This window comes from Bos taurus, chromosome 12 (genome assembly GCF_002263795.3).
Source record: "Bos taurus isolate L1 Dominette 01449 registration number 42190680 breed Hereford chromosome 12, ARS-UCD2.0, whole genome shotgun sequence".
NCBI lineage: Eukaryota > Metazoa > Chordata > Mammalia > Artiodactyla > Bovidae > Bos > Bos taurus.
This window is the reverse complement of record NC_037339.1, coordinates 52248617-52266433: the sequence shown is the minus strand read 5'-3', so window position 1 is coordinate 52266433 and position 17817 is coordinate 52248617. Positions and strand designations below refer to the sequence as shown.

The 17817-nt window shown below is 37.2% G+C and overlaps 1 protein-coding gene across 1 annotated transcript in view; it reads left to right on the top strand.

Moving 5' to 3' along the window:
• Positions 1 to 17817, top strand: part of MYCBP2 (MYC binding protein 2) — a 270674-nt gene that overhangs the window by 153602 nt on the left and 99255 nt on the right. Inside the window, 8 exon segments of the mRNA NM_001192817.3 lie at positions 1431 to 1637; positions 2502 to 2633; positions 4649 to 4827; positions 7512 to 7654; positions 9063 to 9163; positions 9882 to 10100; positions 15761 to 15986; positions 17461 to 17579. Coding sequence (NP_001179746.2) covers positions 1431 to 1637; positions 2502 to 2633; positions 4649 to 4827; positions 7512 to 7654; positions 9063 to 9163; positions 9882 to 10100; positions 15761 to 15986; positions 17461 to 17579 — 1326 coding nt within the window.

The following is a 17817-nucleotide window of genomic DNA, read 5'->3' as shown; positions in this document are numbered from 1 at the left end:
AATTATTTTTCAGCATTTCACTGCCCTACTCACTGTTTTATAATTCATCTAAATGTTTTGACTGAATTTGGTGAACGTTTCTATCTTTTCTCTGAAAAAGACAGTAGACATTGGTTTTACGTCATAATGTGAAGTACGTTGTATCATTCAAATGAATTTTTAATAACCATTATGTGCTCAGTGACCCCAAGTCTCTGGTTTCTTGCCAAGGAATGTCTTTTCTCTATTTTAATTTTATAATTCCTAGTCTTTACTTTTTCTTACTCTCAGATTTATTTAAGAGTCTATTTTCACTTGATCCATTCAGTCTACACTCATTACTGATTCAGAGTGAGAGGTAAGTCTTTAGGATTTCTAAATGATTACACACATCTGAGCAGATTTCAGTATCTCACCCTGGTTGAGGTGGTGAAGCCCTTGTCGGAACATTTTAATTTTCCTTTTCATTTGTTCATTCAGCCTGTGATAAACTTCCCTCCTGTACTATTATATACCTTGGATGAAAGTTTATAGTGTGTAGGTCCCCAGAATACATTGATTCCTCAGAAATTTACTATCTAGTATTCAATCTCCTATGAACTTACTGTTTTAATAGGAAAGCCCCAAATTTCAAGTGCCTAATTCACAACCTTGGGAGTTTCTAAAGGTCCTGACTTAGATATCCATGCTTTTTTCTTTCTCAGAGGAGTTTGTAATGCTTGCTGGAATCTTAAACTTAAATTTTTTCCTTTTGTAGCTCTTCCAAACTTCTGCAGCCAACTTAGAGCAGAAGCAGGCTTTATAATTAAAAAGATAGTTTTGAACCAAAAATAAATGCTTTGATCCTCCCTAATCAAAGTCTGTAATTAATGATGTAGTACTTGTGTGTATGTGTATTTTCCCATATTGACTACCAAGTTATTTTGATGTACATTAATGACATTCAGACTTAAGGCATAGAACATTTTCTGCAATGGAGTCTTAGCTTGAAACTCACAGATAAGAGGAAGGATGGTCTGACAGAAAAGAGGAACCTCAGTCCACCTCTTTCCTGAATATTCATCTATCCTAGAGTTCTGTGCAGCATAGTTTGAAAACTATTGGTCTGAAAAATATTGGTATCTCTTTGCAAAGTGAGTGATAATTTGTTCACATGTTACAACTGTGATAACTTACAAGTTTATAGTTCTGACATTATAAATAAAGTGAAATGTATAATTTGACTAAAAAGACACTGTCAGATAATATTGATTTGTGAATTTAGAGTGATATAGTCTGATTTTATTCTTGGTTAATCTCTTAATGGAATATACCTTTAGAGAGGTTTAAACCTCTTGTTAAAGGTAGGTTATTTTACTGAACTCCTTAGAAACTTTTGGATAGTTTTGTTAAATGCATGTTAGTAACACTTAGGTACAGACTACTGATATTTTTACTTTTGTCATTTATAGGTTGATGGCCTTAATTCTCTCCACTCTGTTAAAGCCAGTGCTAACCGATTCACAAAGACAAGTCAGGGGAGAAGTTGGAACACCGGGAATGGGTCCCCAGATGCCATCTGTTTTTCGGTAGACAAGCCTGGAATAGTTGTGGTTGGTTTTTCTGTCTATGGAGGAGGTGGAATTCATGAATATGAATTAGAGGTGTTGGTTGATGATGTAAGTGCCACTCTTAGTATGCGTTTTGGTGTGTGGGTTGTGTGTCAGGACATACATCATTATAATAGCGCAGTGGTCCAAATCCAAATAGTGCAGTTTAACAGATTAGTCATAGATGGGCAACGTTAGAGAAATTAAAAGGGAGCAATTTTTCTTGATTGTTTGTGTACCATTTGGATCGCTCCTGCTTCATGTTTTCTGCACTTCCAGGGAAGATTTTAAATGAAAATGAGAAATTATGTAACTAGGCCTCAGATTATAAATCTTGAGTAATTTCTTTCTTTCTTTTTTTTTTTTACTGTTATAATATTTCAGAAAACAAGAACAGTATTCAGACTGGTATTATTACCCCTATCGGTGATTAAGCAGTTTTGTTAAGAGTGCTAATGGATGATTAATAGTAAAGTGTGTTGTTGGTTGAATCAGCTTTATCTTGCTGTATCCACTATAGATTTTTTAAAGCACCTAAGTTTCATAAAGTTTTATTAAAATGAGACAAGTAGTATGTAAATTATTTGCTAATAAATAAGTCTGTCTGTATTTTGCTTCTCTTAAACAATTAATTCAGTTAATTATTTCCTTAAGCTCTATAATTACATATAGCATTCTGATGAAGAAGGGGAAATCATTTTAAGACAGATGAGAAAAGCCTATGTATGATATAATTTGTAGATAGTTTAGGAAATAAATACAAATGAATAGAGGACCAAAAATGTTTTCTTTAGTATATATGGATGAATACTAACGGATAATAATTTTATATGCAAGAAAATAGACTGCTTAAAAACAGTAATTGATTGTAAGTCAAAATTGTTCATTTAATGAAATTAAGAATATGTGTGGGCTTTGTTTTGTTTTAATTAGAGTGAGCATGCAGGGGATTCAACTCATTCTCACAGATGGACATCTCTAGAATTAGTCAAAGGAACTTACACAACAGATGATTCACCCAGTGATATAGCTGAAATCAGACTTGACAAAGTTGTTCCTTTAAAGGTAATTTTAACAATGTGTTTAGTTTGTAAATGGAATGTATTATTATGAATTTATGTAAAAACAATGGTAGAAAGTTTTTGTGGTGCTTTAAATACAGTACTGACTGTATTCCTAATGTGTACTGTATTGTATTCTACTTTTGCAAAAGGTTCTTAAAGTTAGATATACAGTGGAAAGTAGCTGTAGGTTTTGGAGTCAAATAAACCTAGCTTTCAGATACCTGCTTTTCCCAATATTAGCTCTGAGACTTTGGACATGTCATCATTTGCCCACTCTGAGACTGATCTATGGGTTGGGAAGGATAACACCGCCATTGTCACATTGTTCAGATTACATTAAGAAATGGAGAAGAATACTTGCCTCAGTGTCTAGCACAAGACTGAAACTCAGTAAATATTAGTTCCTATTTTTTCTTCTCTTATTGTGCGAGAACTCATTTAAAGAACAAGTGGTCTTAACAAATAGTGTTAACAATTTGTTATTATTAACAATATTATTATTATATATAACTTAATTTTATAGCAGTAAATAACTATTAGGAAAACAAATTTTGCTTCATATTAAAGTAATAATAGAGTAATTCTGAATCCAACCATAATAATCTTCATTACACAGCTGAGTTTTGGATGAGGTAACTTAATTAGTTACTTCATCAAAAAGATATATGATACTAAAAAATAAAAAAACATCATTATGAAGTTTATGTCTTGGATTGTTAGGCACCAGTATCTATATCATATTTTTTTTATACAAGTGAATCTTGTTTTGTCTTACAGATATTTTTTCCCATGTTTGCCTCTTTCTGTCTCTGAATGTCTCTCTTAAGATAAAAATATAATGAACTCCTTCTTGTATTTTTCCTATATTGAAAACAAGCTTAAAAGTTAAACTTATCAAAGGAAAATCTTAATTCATGTATTCGAAATCTTTTATTATGGCTAATATTCTTTACAGTGTGATTAAAAGCAGACACTATAGTTACACTGCCTGTATTTAAATCCTACTTCCATCACTATTTACTAGTTGTGTGACTTTGGGAAAATTATTTAACTTCTCTTACCACAGATTCCTCATCTGTGTAATAATGGTACTTAACCTTATCAGGCCATTTTAAGGATTAATTTAAGTAAATCACAAAAGCATTCTGTTAAATAGTAATCAGTAAGTGTTAATTATTACCCTGCTTGACTTACTGAAAACTCATTTAAGCAAATTGTGTATAAATATGACATTCTTTATACAGTTGGCCCTTGAACAATGTGGGAATTAGAGGTGTTGACCCTTCTCACAGTGGAAAATCCAAGTATAACTTACAGTCAGCCCTTTTTATACCTATCTGTGCTGGCTCTGCCAAAGCTATGGTTTTTCCAGTAATCATGGACAGATGTGAGAGTTGGGCCATAAAGAAGGCTGAGTGCCAAAGAACTGATGCTTTCAAACTGTGGTGCTGGAAAAGACTCTTGAGAGTCCCCTGGACAGCAAGGAGATCAAACCAGTCAATCCTAAAGGAAATCAACCCTGAATATTATCATTGGAAGGACTGATGTTGAAGCTGAAGCTCCAGTAGTTTGGCCACCTGATGCAAAGAGCCGACTCGTTGGAAAAGACCCTGATGCTGGGCAAGATTGAAGGCAGGAGGAGAAGGGCGCAGGAGAGGATAAGATGGTTGGATGGCATCACTGACTCGATGGACACGAATCTGAACAAACTCCGAGAGATAGGAAGGACAGAGGAGCCTGCTGCAGCCCATGGCGTTGCAGAGTCAGACACAGCTTAGCAACTTGAAGAAAACAAAAATGCTGGTTGCACGTGTTTTGATTCAGCCAGCCTCGGGTGGTGTAGTACTGCAGTATTTATTGTTGAAGAATATTCAGTGTAATAGACCCATGCAGCTCACACCGTGATGCTCAGGGCCAAGTGTATTTGCCCAGTTTACTACTAGGGTTCATTTTATATTAATATATCCTTGTACATTGTAAATAAGTATAAACATGCTTTACCTCTTTATCGTGAAGGAAAATGTTAAATACGCTGTGCGCTTGAGGAACTATGGAAGCCGCACAGCCAATGGAGATGGAGGAATGACCACGGTTCAGTGCCCTGATGGTGTGACGTTCACATTCAGTACATGCAGCTTGAGTAGTAATGGCACAAACCAAACCAGAGGACAGATTCCCCAGATACTCTACTACAGGTAGGTGTGTATAGAGTCAGGGAGCTAAGTACTCGACGGCAGCAGAACGTGTGCATTTTACTACCAAGGTACAAGAAGCTCAATGGGCGGTGATAATTAAATTGCACAGTGTATCTTCCTTGCACATGCTAATTTGTATAAGACGGTCTCATTTTAATGTATAAACTCAGTGTTTACTTTAAAATGTTCTTTGTCATTATTTTCTTAATATCTTTGAAATGTTTATGTACAGGGTATATATGCTTTTTGTTGTCCCTTTTATAGTTTTGTGGTCTGCATTTGTGGCCAAATTTTAATGGAATTTATTTATTTTAAATGCCAAAAGTTAATGAGGAAATCCACTCTGCCAAAGTGCTGTTGTTACCTTGATCCAGCTATCCTTTCTGCAGAATGTTTTGGTGTCTGTGAATCTAGTCCTTGCAGCCCTAGAGTATATAATAATGTATTTCTAATAATATGTTTAACAAAAACCATTCCTTATGTAAACTGTGAAAAACAGAATTACAATAATTTTGAGTTTAAAAAAACTTTTAAATATACATTTCTCACTGAGTCTACATTTTTCTTTTAACAATTTAGCTGGAACCATAGGTAGTAGTGAGTAGTATTTACCTCATTTGCCCTCAATCTGACTTGACAGCAAATCACTGAAGTTGCCCATAGGTTTCAGAGGCTTACTGCTTCCTTTTTCCTTCACAAACAATCTGGGGACACTGCCTTGGCAGTGAGGATCTGTCTTGAGGATCTTCTTTCTTTCTCTGTGTAAAATAGAATAGAAATAGTAGGCACAAATAGCTCTGTAGTGGCATGTTGCTGCTGAGACACAAAAGCTTTCTGGTCCTTTCACCGTAATGAAATCCCTTTTCTGTTACATAGCCTTACAACAAACAGTACATTTTTCTAAGTATAGGCAAGAAACCGTATCATGCGCTAAAGATAAAAAAGATGGAGAGTCCCTTAAAAGTATCTGCTATCCAGAGTTTATACCTTATACAAAATGCAGTGTTTATATTTTGATATTTTCCACAAAGATTTAAGTATCCTTAGCTTTCATTTTTAATTAGTTAAGTTTTAAAAGATTAAAATCACTTAACTGTGAAAGCCGTGTTGTTCTGATGTCTACCAAGTGTACGTCTCTAGCTCCTAGCTCCTCTAAGCCCTGGAATGAATATCCAGGCCCTTCTGAACTTCATCAGGGTGATGGTAAGGGAGATGGTGATTAGAGGTCCTGTGTCCTGAGCACTCCCTTTCTGCCATACAGTTCTCGCCCTGTGTCAGTTCAGCCAGTCCTTGCAGGAACTCCATGGGGTGTGCAATTTCCTATCCCTCCTTTACAAATGAGGGAACTGAGGCCTGGAGTGACTCAGTGACTTGCTGCAGTCACACTTTCAGCAAGCTATGGTCCTGGGATTTGTAGCCAGGAGACTGGACTACAAGTGACCTACCTTTAACCACCATACCACATACACATCCTCTCTAAGGCTGGCTAACAGGCATCTTGGTGAAACTCCTCCCCATCCACAGGTCCCCATCCAGTGTTCCTCCCCATCCACAGGTATAGTAGACACCTGGGGGGCATTCTTGATGTCTGTCTTACCCTCACACTTTGCATCAGTAAGTCTTGGCCTAAATCTGACCTTTTCTAGCACTCCTATAATTAACATCGAGCCTAAGCCGTCTCCACCCCGACTTGAGTAAGCACCTGGATAACTGAATTCGAGAGGAACTAGCCTCTAAACTGGAGAAGGAAATGGCAACCCACTCCAGTGTTCTTGCCTGGAGAATCCCAGAGACGAGGGAGCCTGGTGGGCTGCTGTCTATGGGGTAGCACAGAGTCGGACACAACTGAAGCGACTTAGCAGCAGCAGCAGCAGCAGCCTCTAAACCAGTCTCTCTCTTTTCACTGAGCTCTCTTACACTCTGTCTTACACCATGCAGCCAGAGTGACCTCAGCGAAATATAAATCCTGTCGAGTTTTTAGGTGAGGCCTTGCTCATCTTCCCCTCGTCGCTTCCCTTTCCCTGCTGCTGCTAAGTCACTTCAGTCGTGTCCGACTCTGTGTGACCTCATAGACAGCAGCCACCCGGCTTCCCCGTCCCTGGGATTCTCCAGGCAAGAACACTGGAGTGGGTTGCCATTTCCTTCTCCAATGCATGAAAGTGAAAAGTGAAAGGGAAGTCGCTCAGTCGTGTCCAACTCTTAGCAACCCCATGGACTGCAGCCTTCCAGGATAAAATGTAAAGTCTTTACTCATGTGATCTGTCTCTTATTTACCTTACCCACCTGACACCCTTTACTCTTTCTCCTTTCATTCTAGTCACACTTGTCTTCATTCTATTCCTTGATCTCACCCATCTTGTTCCTATCTGAACCTTCATCTTACTGTTCTTTTGGCCTGACGGCTCTTCTCCCAGCTCCTCCAGGTCTTTTTTAGAAAACACAGTTCAGGCCTTTGCTTAAGTAGTGGTCTGTCATGATGTTATTTACTTTAAAAAAAATACAATAATTTTAAGCTCTTATGTGGCTTTTTCTTTGATGCCCTATTATGCCTTGAAACTATGTAGTTATACATTTACTATTTTTTAACTTTAACTTTTTAAGCTTGTGATCCAGATGTGATTCCTAGAGTTAGATCATGTTTTACCCACTATGTAAAATGATGTCATGTGTTACTCATGTTACAGGAGTGAATTTGATGGAGATTTACAATCCCAACTTCTAAGTAAAGCCAATGAAGAAGATAAAAACTGTAGCAGAGCTCTCTCTGTGGTAAGCACTGTTGTTCGAGCTGCAAAAGACCTCTTGCACAGAGCTCTTGCTGTGGACGGTAAGATTTTTTTTTTTACTTCCTTAATAGTCACATTTTAGATTCTTTATTCTCCAACTTACATGCAGAGTTACTAAAGAAGAACTACCTTGTAAAATCCCAGAGGGATCCCTTATGGGTCTGCACATATACATATGTTCATTTTGGATCAGCCATGCTCTCCATACACTAATGCAAAGTTTGTTAGAATGTTCCAAAGCAGTTATTTTACACTAGTTTTCTGAGTCAGCCCATTAAGAGGAAAACTCTTAATTGAGTCTCTGCTTCTTTTAGTAGTTTAAAAAGCAATTTTTTGTTTTCCACTTTAGACCTGGTTTTCTTTCTGTAATAGCATCACCATGCATCCAAAGGTCTGGGCAACCCCAAATGTCTTTCCAGATTCACTTATCTAAATTGAGTTTTGCAAGTTCTTCCCCTGAAAACTCTCCAGTTTCTCTTCTCTCTATCTGTTCTCCTATAGTTCAGGCTACCGTGGTTCAAGCACACATATTCTTTTTCATGAGTGGATAACATCCTAATAATCACCCTGCCACCTTTTCCCCACTGCCACACTGCAGCAGAGTTAACATTTACAAAAACCTTACTGTTCACTATAACACTTGTTCCTAAATATAGCTGTATGTCAAAATCACGTGAGAAACTTGCTGAAAATAAAGAGTATTTGGTCTATCCAAACCAGTAGCTTAGGCTGGACAAGGAAACTATATTTTTTACCTCAATGCCCAGCCTGTTCTGATGCAACAGCAGATGTAGAAAAAAATATCTAGAAATGATTGACCCTTAATAGAAAGGTCTTCAACTTATCTTCCTAGCACCATGCTCATGGAACAATAAAATGTCCATCAGCAAAAGTGCTTTCCTTGGGAAACATAGAAGGCAATGTAGCTAATAACAGCAAACATTTTTGGAGTATTTACTATGTCTGCAGGCATTCTTTAAGCATTTTACAGGTGTTAACTCACTGAATCATCACAACATCTGATGAGGGAAGTATGTTATCCTCCATTACAGTTGAGTGACCTGCACACAAAGATTATGTTATTTGCCCAGCTTCAGACATGTAGCCATGTATGGCACCAAGAGTACTGGTTTAACATCAGGACTGTAACCCTGAGTTCTAATTCCGGTTCTGTCGTTTTACAGATACATGATTTTGGATAAGGTACTTACTTAAACACTATGTGCCTCGGTTTCCACTTCTAAACAAGGGGCGATAATAAAGAACCTTATTGTAAGGATTAATGGAGATAATGTGTGTAGAGCCCTTAGAATAGTGCCAGGTCCTTGATAAGTACTTGGTCAATGTCAACTATAATTTTACTCAAGGAATTAGAATATAGGTTTAGTACAGTTGTATATATGTTACAGTGAAATTGCTTTCTAACTGTAGTGTTAATGCCTTTTTTAGCTGATGACATTCCAGAACTGCTTAGCTCTTCCAGTCTGTTTTCCATGCTGCTTCCCCTTATTATAGCCTACATAGGACCAGTAGCTGCTGCTATTCCTAAGGTGTGTGATTCAATTCTCTAACTTTGAACCTTTTTTTGGTAAATGTAATTTTATTTAGACTTTGTGTCTTTCCTTTAAAAATAATCTTTCAGGCATCTGGGTTACAGATAACAAGTAGATAGACATGTAAATGGTAGAAATTAGTTAAATAACTAACTCTCTGATCTTAGTATCACTTACTAGTTTACTTTGTAGTAGTATTGTTTTGTGATAGTATTATTTTGTAATAGTATTGTTTATTGGCTTTACATTTGAAGAACTTGGAGATAAGAAATATATTTTAGAATATGATATGTAAGGGAAGCTTAAGTTAACTAAGACCTTTAAAATTTATAATGTTGATACCAAACCTCCATTTTGTATAAAAATAGCAATGTAAAAAGGTTGTTAAATTGTGAAATATTCAAGACATGGAAGAAATGATAAACTACTGATCCTTTGGCATAATAAATTTTGAGTAAAACCTAACTTATTGCAGATCACAGAAAGGCAGAAGGGTTTAAATATATAAACTTGGTTATATTCATGTAACACCTAAGACTTTTAAGCTAAATCTTTTTTTCCCATAGTACAAATTTCTCTTTGAGTGAAAATGTAACTAGAAGAAACTCTAAATGGAAATTCTTAATAATAAGAATAATCAACAATTACAGTAATTAATAACTTTAAAGCAACTTTCACACTTATTATCTCACTTAATCATTCTTTTTTATACTAGGTGGCTGTAGAAGTCTTTGGACTTGTCCAACAGTTACTTCCTTCAGTTGCCATTCTGAATCAGAAGTATGCACCCCCTGCCTTCAATCCTAATCAGTCAACAGATAGTACCACAGGAAATCAGCCTGAACAAGGCTTGTCTGCCTGTACGACCTCTAATCACTATGCTGTCATAGAGAGCGAGCACCCCTATAAGCCTGCATGTGTCATGCACTACAAGGTGGGCACTGATTCCTAGGAACCGTTTAAACTTAAAACTTGATTTGATGTTCTATATTGATTTTTGACTTCCCTGGTGGCTCAGACCGTAAAGCGTCTGTTTACGACACGGGAGACCTGGGTTCAATCCCTGGGTTGGGAAGATCCCTTGGAGAAGGAAATGGCAATCCACTCCAGTACTATTGCCTGGAAAATCCCATGGACAGAGGAGCCTGGTAGTCTACAGTTGATGGGGTCGCAAAGAGTCAGACACGACTGAGCGACTTCATGTTCATGTTCATGTTCATTGATTTCTTAAAGGATACTTAACCTCTGTTCAGAAGTGTAACTTCTATGCATAGAAAATCAGCAGGTGGTTAGACACTGTCAAGCACACAAAAGGGTTTAAGACAGAATTTTTACTGTTAAATAGTACACTTTTATGGGGTTTATGAAACTTATTTTCATATCTTTTTGTAAGTACAAGGCTGTGTGTAATGCTCAACTGCATATTGTTTATCATAATAATGGATATAAGCATTAACATTTAAAAATCACATATTTGGGGACGTTCCTGGTGGTCCAGTCATTGAGACTTTGCCTTCCAGTGCAGGGTCGCGGGTTCGATACCTGGTCGGGGAGCTAGAAACCCACATGTGTCAGGGTCAAAAAAAAAAGGCATTAAAAAACAGAAGGAATACTGTAACAAATTCAATAAAAACTTTAAAAAATAATAAACGAAAATCAACTTTTTTGGACTGATGTTAGCTATACCACAGCCTGATCTCTGAAAATTTATATACCCAGTGCAGGATTTATAATACTACACATAATGTTAAAATGTACATATAAAATATTTAAATGTTTTTATAGAGTATTCAAAATCCTATTCCTTGCTTTCTAAATTGTATCATTTAAGGGGGAGAAAGAGAATTTGTCCACTTAATTTAATTATAAGTTTACGTTTTGGTACTCAGTCACTCAGTCATGTCCAGTTCTTTGTGACCTCAAGGACTATAACCTGCCAGGCTCCTCTGCCCATGGAATTTTCCAGGCAAAAACACTGGAATGGGTTGCCACTTCCTGCACCAAGGGATCTTCCCAACCCAGGGACTGAACCCACGTCTCTTGCATCTCTTGCATTGGCAGATGTATTCTTTACCATTTGTAAAATATTCAGCTCTTTGTTGTAGAATGTGGTAAACATATGAAAAGATGCACCAGTATAGTGTAGCCCATTTGTGCATCATCCCAGTCGCCAGTTATAAACTATTGGTCAAACTCTTTTATTTATTCCCCACTCTCTTTGTCCCTTCTCATATTATATTAAGGGCTTCTCAGGTGGTTCATTGGTAAAATATCTGCCTGACAATGCAGGAGATGTGGGTTTGATCCCTGGGTCAGGAAGATCCCCTTGAGGAGGAAATGGTAACCCAGTCCAGTATTCTTGCCTGGGAAATCCCATATACAGAGGGCTACAGTCCATTGGGTTGCAAAAGAGTCACACGTGACTTAGTGACTAAACAACAATATAGTTTTAAAGCATATTCATGGATTTTTTTGTATCTCTAAAAATATAAGGACCTGTAAAAAATAATGTCATTGTCACACTTTAAAAAAACTAATAATGCCTTCATGTTATTGCATATGTACATTTTTAAATATTTGAATTAGAATCCAAATGAGATTCATACATTATGATTGGTTGTGTTTCTTAAGTCTCTTTTACTAGTGTTCCCCTCCATCTCTCTGTTTTTTGTTTCCTTGAATTTTATTTAAGAAATTGGACTGTTTTTTTGATAGACTCCTCCTGAGTCCTTTAGAGACACGCCCTGTAGTCATTCATAGCATCCTCACGTCTGGTGTAAGATGTTACAGGCTCTGGTATAAGATGTTATAAGAGGCTTACACATTTCTGCCTCAAGTCTGAAACCTGCGATTTTTTCAAAGTGCTGTGGTTTGAACATTTGCCATTTTTCCCATCTGTGTTCATAGAATTTTTTTAAACCCAGACTGGGCTTCCCTGGTGGCTCAGCAGTAAAAAATCTTCCAGCAGTGCAGGTGCCTCAGGAGATACAGGTTCAATCCCTGGATCAGGAAGATCCCATGGAGAAGGAAATGGCAACCCACTCCAGTGTTCTTGCTGGGAGAATCCCATGGACAGAGAAGCCTGGTGGGCTACACAGTTCATGGGGTCGCAGAGAGTCAGACACAACTGAAGTGACTTAGCACGAATGCACAGGATCCTCTCAGGTTCAAACATGCATTTAGTTGTTAGGCCACTTCTGTCTTTTTAATCTGAAATAGTTCCTCAGCCTCTCTTCATCTTTTATGATATTGGTGTTTTTGAAGAACACAATCAGTGGTTTTGTAAAAAAATATTATTTTATTTGTATTTCATTGATAGTTTTTTAATGATTAGATTCAGGTTGTGCATTTTGGGTGGCAACCTGTCGTGTTCTCCTCAGTGTATCCCATCAGGAAGTACTTCAGTTCAGTTCAATTGCTCAGTCGTGTCTGACTCTTTGCGACCCCATGAATCACAGCACACCAGGCCTCACTGTCCATCACCAACTCCCGGAGTTCACTCAGACTCATGTCCATCGAGTCAGTGATGTCATTCAGCCATCTCATCCTCTGTCGTCCCCTTCTCCTCCTGACCCCAATCTCTCCCAGCATCAGAGTCTTTTCCAGTGAGTCAACTCTTCGCATGAGGTGGCCAAAGTACTGGAGTTTCAGCTTTAGCATCATTCCCTCCAAAGAACACCCAGGACTGATCTCCTTCAGAATGGACTGGTTGGATCTCCTTGCAGTCCAAGGGACTCTCAAGAGTCTTCTCCAACACCACAGTTCAAAAGCATCAATTCTTCAGTGCTCAGCTTTCTTCACAGTCCAATTCTCACATCCATACATGACCACAGGAAAAACCATAGCCTTGACTAGACGAACCTTTGTTGGCAAAGTAATGTCTCTGCTTTTCAATATGCTATACTTAGTCACTTGATTAAGGTGACAGTTCCACCAAAAAAAAGCATCTTTTTTTTTCCTTTGAAAATGTCTATGGGTAAATATCCATGGGTTAGAGATTGTGTAAAAAATACTGTCTTTCAACAGATTCCAGCACCCTTTGGTTATTCTAGGGCTTCCCTTGTGGCTCAGACAGTAAAGCTATCTGTAATGTAGGTCTATGTGTCTGTCTATCTGTAATGCAGGTGACCTGGGTTTGATCCCTGGATTGGGAAGATCCCCTGGAGGAGGAAATGGCAGCCCACTCCAGTATTCTTGCCTGGAAAATCCCATGGACAGAGAAGCCTAGTGGGTTACTGTCCATGGGGTTGCAAAGTGTCAGACACGACTGAGCGACTTCACTTTCACTTTGGTTATTCTTACCCAAATCATTTATTGGTATGGTGGTTGCAAGATGGTGGTTTTCTAATTCTGTTTTTCCTCCCTGCTGGTGTTCTGTTATAAAGAAGAGTTTCTCACCCCTTCTACTTTAAAAAGTGTAGTCATTTATATATTTATTTCATGTGTTCATACCAGTATGTACTCAGAGATTCTCTTTTTGCTCAGCGTTACAATCTTTTGCTGTCATTCAGTTTGATGCTCAAATTTCAATTGATTTGGTCAGGGGAATTCTGTTCAAACTAGATTCTGTGTCCTTTTCCTGTGTTTTCATCAGCTTTTGAGCACTTCTTACTAATTCCAGTCAAAACCGCTGAGGTATTGTCTTCATACCATTTTCGTTTATGTATGCCACTATAAAAATTAAAAATACTACATAAAATAAAGTTTCTTTGCAATGTTTTTTATATTAACCCTACTAACATTAATATAATCAAAGTACTTTATTCAGAAGTTGTTTGGAGTAGTTCACTATATATATATGTGTGTAGGTGGCTATATGATTAATATAAAGTTAGTCTTGTTTATTTTTACTTAATTTTTATGAGTTTTTTCCCTGCCCCACTTGATTTAATATTAGTTTTAAACTATGTAAAATACTAATATAGCTACAGATATAAAATTAAGTAAAGCGACATCCTCAGAATTATAAGTCCTTTTCCTTCTGGGCTTCTGCCTTACTCTAGTAAGTATCATGGTTTATCCTTACTGCATTCTTTTTTGGAAAAAAAATCATAAAGATTGATTTAGATGTAGTCTTATTTTCCTTCTTTGTTTAAAAAAATAGCACACTGTATATACTACTTTGTACTTTGCTTTTTAAAAGTAACACTGTGTAAAAATCTCTCCGTATCCATTTATATAGATCATCCTCATTCCTTTTTACAACTTCATAGTGCTCCAGTGTTGTCAAGGTGTATCATAGTCTTTGAGCTAGTCTAATGTGTGAGCATCTGGGGTGTTTTCATTTTTTTTTTTTTTTTTTGCAATGAATAAACTGGGCATATGGGCATTTTTTTGTTTGTTTTTGTTTCCATATTGTTAGAGGCATATCTTCAAACTATACTTCTAGAAGTAGGATTGCTGGGTTAAGCAAAGAATGGGGAGCCTTGTGCTCGGTATATCTGGAATTGCTGATTCAGACGGTGAGTGTAGTTTTGCTAGATGTTGACACTTCCCTTCCATTGAAGTTATGGCTTTTTGTGTCCCACCAACAACATATGGGAATGCTTATTTTCTCATGGCCTCCCCCAAGGAGTATGTGTTTAAATTTGGGAGCTTTTGCCAATACAATGGGAAGAATGTTGGGAAAATGGTGCCTCAGTTTAGTTTTAATTTACATTTATGTTACTGTGAACTACGTTGAGCTTTTTATTTAAGGATTATAAAAAAATCCTTTACTAAATATAGTCTAATTTTTTTTAGATTAATATCATACTTGGGAAATTTCTTAAGGTTTATGTCATGTCCTACAACCAATTCATATTTTACTACTTGACATGGTCCTGCTTAACTGTAATTTTACTACAATTACAGAATTCCTTCTGCTATGATGATGACAGAAACTGTAAAATGGCCTTAAAAATACATGTAATTATGTGCCATCATAAACTCTTGCATACAGTAAAATTTTAGGATAGAAGACTATAAAAATCAAGGCTTTTATCAAATGTATAAGTGTGTGTGTTTATATTCTCATAATATTTGAAGTTGCAAAGTTTTTTTGGTTAATGAGAAGAAGCATTTGTATTAGGTACTATGAATGGTAGATAACCTAAAAGTAACTAAAACCTTACATTTTAATGATTTATTCATTTCCATCAGTGTATCTTTATATTTTACCTGTCCAATTACATTGTCAGTTACCTACCTATATTCCTTAAATGCATACTGACTGAAATGGAAAATTTATTATGTAAATAAGCTCTTTTACAGGAAAATCAGATAGTTTATTTTTTTTTTCCAGAAATTAAGCAGTTTTGTAATTGTTTTTTTAATGATATCAGTATATACTTAGACACAATGCAGTATCAACCACATATTAGAAAACAATAGATATTACAGCGGGACAGCAGAGACAGTTCATACTGACCATTAATACCTTGGTTTCTGATCACTTAATTCTTAAAATTTTACAGTATTAATTCCTTACTTAACATTAATGTTACGGTAAGTTGAAGGCATCATCTTTCCAGTATGATGTCCTACTTCTAAACTAGACCAGAAGCTAAAATCTGATTCTTCTTATGTGAGTGGCCTTTTGTCTGTTGACTTCAGGTGACATTCCCAGAGTGCGTGCGGTGGATGACACTCGAGTTTGACCCTCAGTGTGGCACTGCACAGTCGGAAGACGTCCTCCGTTTGTTGATCCCCGTTAGAACTGTTCAGAATTCAGGATATGGACCAAAGTTGACAGCTGTTCATGAAAATCTGAATTCCTGGATAGAACTAAAGAAATTTTCAGGGTCCTCTGGGTGGCCTACTATGGTGTTAGTGTTACCAGGTAAGTTTTTTTTTTTTTTTTTGGTCTCATTTTGTTTTATATGGTAAAATACATGCATTTATAAGAATTATGTTTAGTAAAGATACACTATTGAAAATGTTTATTTAATTTTCAGAAGAATGTCTTCAAGACCTACTCTGTATCTAGATTGCAGTTTATTAGTGAAGACTCTCTGGGCACTGGGCATAACATGACCAAGGTTTAGACAAGAGACTGTTCTGAGGATCTTGTGAGAAAAGATTAGCTTGTCCAAAGAAAGTGTGTCAGTCACTCAGTTGTATCCGACTCTTTGCGACCCCATTGACTGTAGCCCTCCAGGCTCCTCTGTCCATGGAGTTCTCCAGCGAAGAGTACTGGAGTGGGTTGCCATGCCCTCTCTGGGGGATCATCCCGACCTAGGGACTGAACCCAGGTCTCCTGCAATGCAGGCAGATTCTTTACTGTCTGAGCCGCCAGGGAAGCTTGACCAAAGCAGAGAGTTAATACTGAGGCCAAACTATAGAAAAAGTTGGATTAGGTGTTTATTTTCCCAGTAAGTGTTGAGTTTTAAAAAGTTGCTGAGGACTTCTTTATTTCAAGAGAGCTAGTGACCCATGGAGCCCACTAAGTTATGTAAAGCTTTGTTTTCAAGCTTGAAGAGTATTTGTGGCCAGGTGGGTGCCACAGATTTGTTATTATAGTCTGTTGTTTTTTTAACCACTTAACCATAAGTTAAGTGATCCCGTGATCTTGCAAACTGAGAGCCAGTTCGAATTCAGAAACTTCTTTCTTCTGATGTGACCTGCCGTGTTTGTTTGTGAAGAGATCAAAGCCAGATTCCAGCTTAGAAAAAAGGCTAACCCGGGTCACCTCAGTTGGAGAAGGAAATGGCAACCCATTGCAGTATTCTTGCTAGGAAAATCCCATGGACAGAGGTGCCTGGTGGGCTACAGTCCATGGGGTCACAAAGAGTTGGACATGACTGAGCTACTTACACATACAGGTCACTTCAGTAATTGACAGATAATTGACAATGATTGCTCATGTAACTTACTTAGGACATGTGATTAAGGAGAATTAAATCATAAAGAAAAATAACAACCTGGTATGGTTTTATTGTTTCTAGTGTTGTTTTTAGCACAATTTTGTTCAAGTAAATGTAGAAACCCCAAAACCAAATACATTATTTAGTGCATGTGTGTTCAAGTCATGTCCGACTCTTTTGCGACCCCATGGACTATAGTCCAACAGGTTTCTCTGTCCATGGGATTTTCCAGGCAAGAATACTGGAGTGGTTGCCATTTCCTTCTCCAGATCTTCCCTACCCAGGGATCAAATCCACATCTCTTACAGCACCTGCATTGGCAGACGAATTCTTTACCACTGCGCCACCCGGGAAGCCTGATTTGTATTGCTACCTATCTTGAGATGGATAAAAGGAGACTTGAATAAAGTTGTTTCAGATTTTGAACTCAGTGTTAGTTTTTTTTCTTAGGGAATGAGGCCCTTTTTTCATTGGAGACTGCATCAGATTATGTGAAAGATGACAAAGCTTCTTTCTATGGTTTCAAATGTTTTGCAATTGGATATGAGTTTAGCCCTGGACCTGATGAGGTGAGAATGAATTATCTTCTTATTCTGTTAAGGAAGATTGTGTTTCTGAGGGCTACTATTGACTTGAATTGTGTTTGCTGTCTATATTTAAGAAGCCTGAAATTTTATTTTAAGCTAGGGTGTATAATCTATTTTGTAGTTTAATTTTGTACAAATTAATTGTGTCTGGTATTACTGTTTTTAATATGTGGAGAGATCAGAGTCTGTGCAGCATGACCCAGCCTTTAAAGATGTAGTA